Below are 2,893 nucleotides of genomic sequence, written 5' to 3' on the forward strand. Positions count from 1 at the left end.
TACAGAATACACCAGATTCCCCTGATTCAGTAATTCTGTATTCAGTCCCAGATTATTCTTATAATTGTATAATAAGCCCAAATCCCATTTTTTTGGTCCATTATCCCCTTCTCCCACTTTCTCCTATTGCTGGTTTTCAAGCATATAGCTCCCAGTAGGGAGGTAGGGAGAGTTATGGAGACCCTAATTAAAAGTTTATCCCACTTACTGCTCAGTTACTTCACTTTATTTCTGAAAGGCCATGGAAATGCTGTTGCAAATGAATGAATAAGTGGCAAAAGAAAAACACTCCAGGCACGTGTAGTGACCAGGTAGGGACAGCCCTAACCTAGCTGAAGTTTAAGGCACACATCTTTAACACAGTATTTACAACAAAATATTTAAAATGTGTATTAAAATGGCAATACAAGTTTTGCCACGTTATCCAAATCTATTTTCCAAACCCTGGCCATGACTTTTATCCAGTGCAATAGAACCAGTACAGCTGGAGGGCATTTTGAAGGCACAAGTGGATGAGCCACAATAATTTTTCTGCCATCTGTCAGCGAGGACTCAATGTAGTACATTTCCTCGAGGAACAGAACCACTGTCTGTTCTTTCACAGGGGTGGCTAATATTCATTGCTTCTCTCCATAGAGATTGGAAGCAACGTTACCAGTCTGCTGCCTCCTAGCAGCCGACAGGAAGATCCCACCAGTAAGTCATTTATAATACAAGGACAAGGACGGTGTTGGAAACACAGTTTCAGCACGGTGCACGGTACCACCTTCCATCCCTGTATTTCAAATGGAGCAGGTCCCAGATAGAGCCTAACAGTCCTCCAAAGATTGTCCAGTGTCCATCATCTCAGCTGGATACCCCCAGTCAGAGCTCCGTTGAATGTCCTGGAAAAACAGCTGCTGCTGGAGGCTCTTTAGACTGTTCAAGACCTCTGGAGAGAGTTCATGGAAGACCACCTGTTTTTCCTGATCCTCCTCCTCCTCTTCCTCCTCCTCCTCCACAAGGTCATCAGGAGGCAGAGGAGAACATCTAGAGATGTAGCCCTGGTCTGACTGCACTGACTGTCTTTGGTCTTTGCATTGGTCATCAAAGACCAACTGGTGTTGCTTGTCAGCCTCCTCTTGACAGGGAGATGGCTCTGAAGGAATGACACTCTGCTGATAAAGAGAGTACATGAGTCCATTCAGATGGTGTCTCAGTTCACCCGAGAGGTTTGCAGGACTCTGGTCATCTATTGCTGAAACTTCAGAGTCATCGTGGAGGATGATGTTATTCCTCATTGGAAAGCTTGTCTCTAGAAGAGGAACTCCTTCCATACAGTCCTCATTACTCAGCACATGATGACCCAGTATATTTCTATCTTCCGTGGAAGAGACTGGCTCCACTACCTGAACTAGAGGAGCCTCATCCATAGGAAGGACCATAGTCTGAGAAGTCGGATCCTCACATGGATTAAGTTGAGGTTGCAGTTTACAGCCTCTACTTTCACCTTCATGCATGTGGAGGTTGATGACATAACAGCAGTTAGGGTCAGGCTCCCGTAGGTGCAGCTGGTGTTTCACAATTCCACCTGGTTCACTTAGCAATGAATCCACCTGGCTCTCTCTGTTTAGGGACTGCAACTCTTCATCATTATCCAAGCAGATGGTTTCACTCTCAAACCAGTCTGGGTGCTCCATCTGCCAGTTCTTGAACTTTTGTACTGCCTCTTTCAACTTCCTCCCACTAGGGGTATCAATGTAATTTTCAGCTGTTATTTCCCGGATTCGATGGATGCGCCCAGGTTCAAACTTCTCCAAGTCCTGAATCCGAAAATAAATATCCTCAAACTTGTCCATCAGTTGGTACCTGGATGTGACATTGAACAGATCAGGTATATCTTTCTCACTACTTATCCCCTCAAAATAGCAGACTATATACATTCCGAAACAGGCTGGCTTCTTGAAATCTGGCAGGATCAAATTCAAGGCTGGGGTGAACAGGTCTCCCATTGGCTTTTGCTGATCTTGCTTGAGACACACAGGCTCGCTCCCAAGCATGGCTTGCCATTTGGCCTGCGTGCCCCGTGAACATAAGATGATGATCTTTGAAGATAGGTCTTCCATTTCCTTCTTCTGTCTAGTAAGCCAAGGTAACGGCCCTAACTCTGAGATCTGATGATCTTCTAGCAGATCTAAGGCTACAGCAGTGCCACAGACTGTCATCAGAAACTCAGCAAACTTCAGCACCACATCCACATACAGCAGGTGATCAGCAGAATACACAATCCAAACCTTTCGGGGCTTCAAGGGTGGCAGAGGAAGATCGGTATATGGTGCTGCTGAAAGACAGAAGAACATTCATCCCAGCCACATTCCCAAAATTGTAATGTGCAAGCCAGCGGCAGTCAACATAGGAGAGTACTAACAAAGGGTTCTAGCAACTACCAGTTTTGAAGCTATTTTGGCAACATATGCAGACAACATTTCATTGTAGAAATTTAGTAAGAAAGTCCAGACAGTGCAGCTGTGATTTACAATAATGCCTGGATGGTTCATGGAATTTCACCACACAAGTAATACACCAGCTTTAAGAGGCTTGCAAATGTAGCTATATTCTCTGCTGGAGAGCTGAGTGCATCCACCCAAAACCAATCTCCTGTTGCTATGGCTTAGATGATTGTACTACTACTGCCCACTATAGGAGAAAATCAGGTTCAAGACCATCTAAGGAACCTGAAAGTGCGCAAGTCTGTGGAACCTGATGAGATCCATTGTGGGTCCTGAGGGAACTGGTGGATAAAGTTGCTAAACCACTATCCATCATATTTGAGGAGTCGCAGCAGCCCGGTGAAGTTCCCACTGACTGGAAAAGGGGAAACATAACCGTCTAGAGGAAGATGTCCCCGCCCATG

General features: G+C 45.3%; 1 protein-coding gene across 1 annotated transcript; it reads right to left on the bottom strand.

Moving 5' to 3' along the window:
* Nucleotides 1–410: 410 nt before the first annotated feature.
* Nucleotides 411–2,314, bottom strand: IL17RA (interleukin 17 receptor A). The gene has a single exon (XM_009583012.1). It carries the CDS (start codon nucleotides 2,202–2,204, stop codon nucleotides 810–812), a length of 1,395 nt encoding a protein of 464 aa, XP_009581307.1. The 5' UTR covers nucleotides 2,205–2,314; the 3' UTR covers nucleotides 411–809.
* Between the last annotated feature and the right edge of the window lie 579 nt (nucleotides 2,315–2,893).

The sequence above is a fragment of the Fulmarus glacialis genome, unplaced genomic scaffold (assembly GCF_000690835.1).
Source record: "Fulmarus glacialis isolate BGI_N327 unplaced genomic scaffold, ASM69083v1 scaffold39678, whole genome shotgun sequence".
NCBI lineage: Eukaryota > Metazoa > Chordata > Aves > Procellariiformes > Procellariidae > Fulmarus > Fulmarus glacialis.

Coding starts and splice junctions, on each gene's coding strand:
- IL17RA (XM_009583012.1), bottom strand. CDS start 2,204: ATGACAGTCTGTGGCACTGCTGTAGCCTTAGATCTGCTAGAAGATCAT.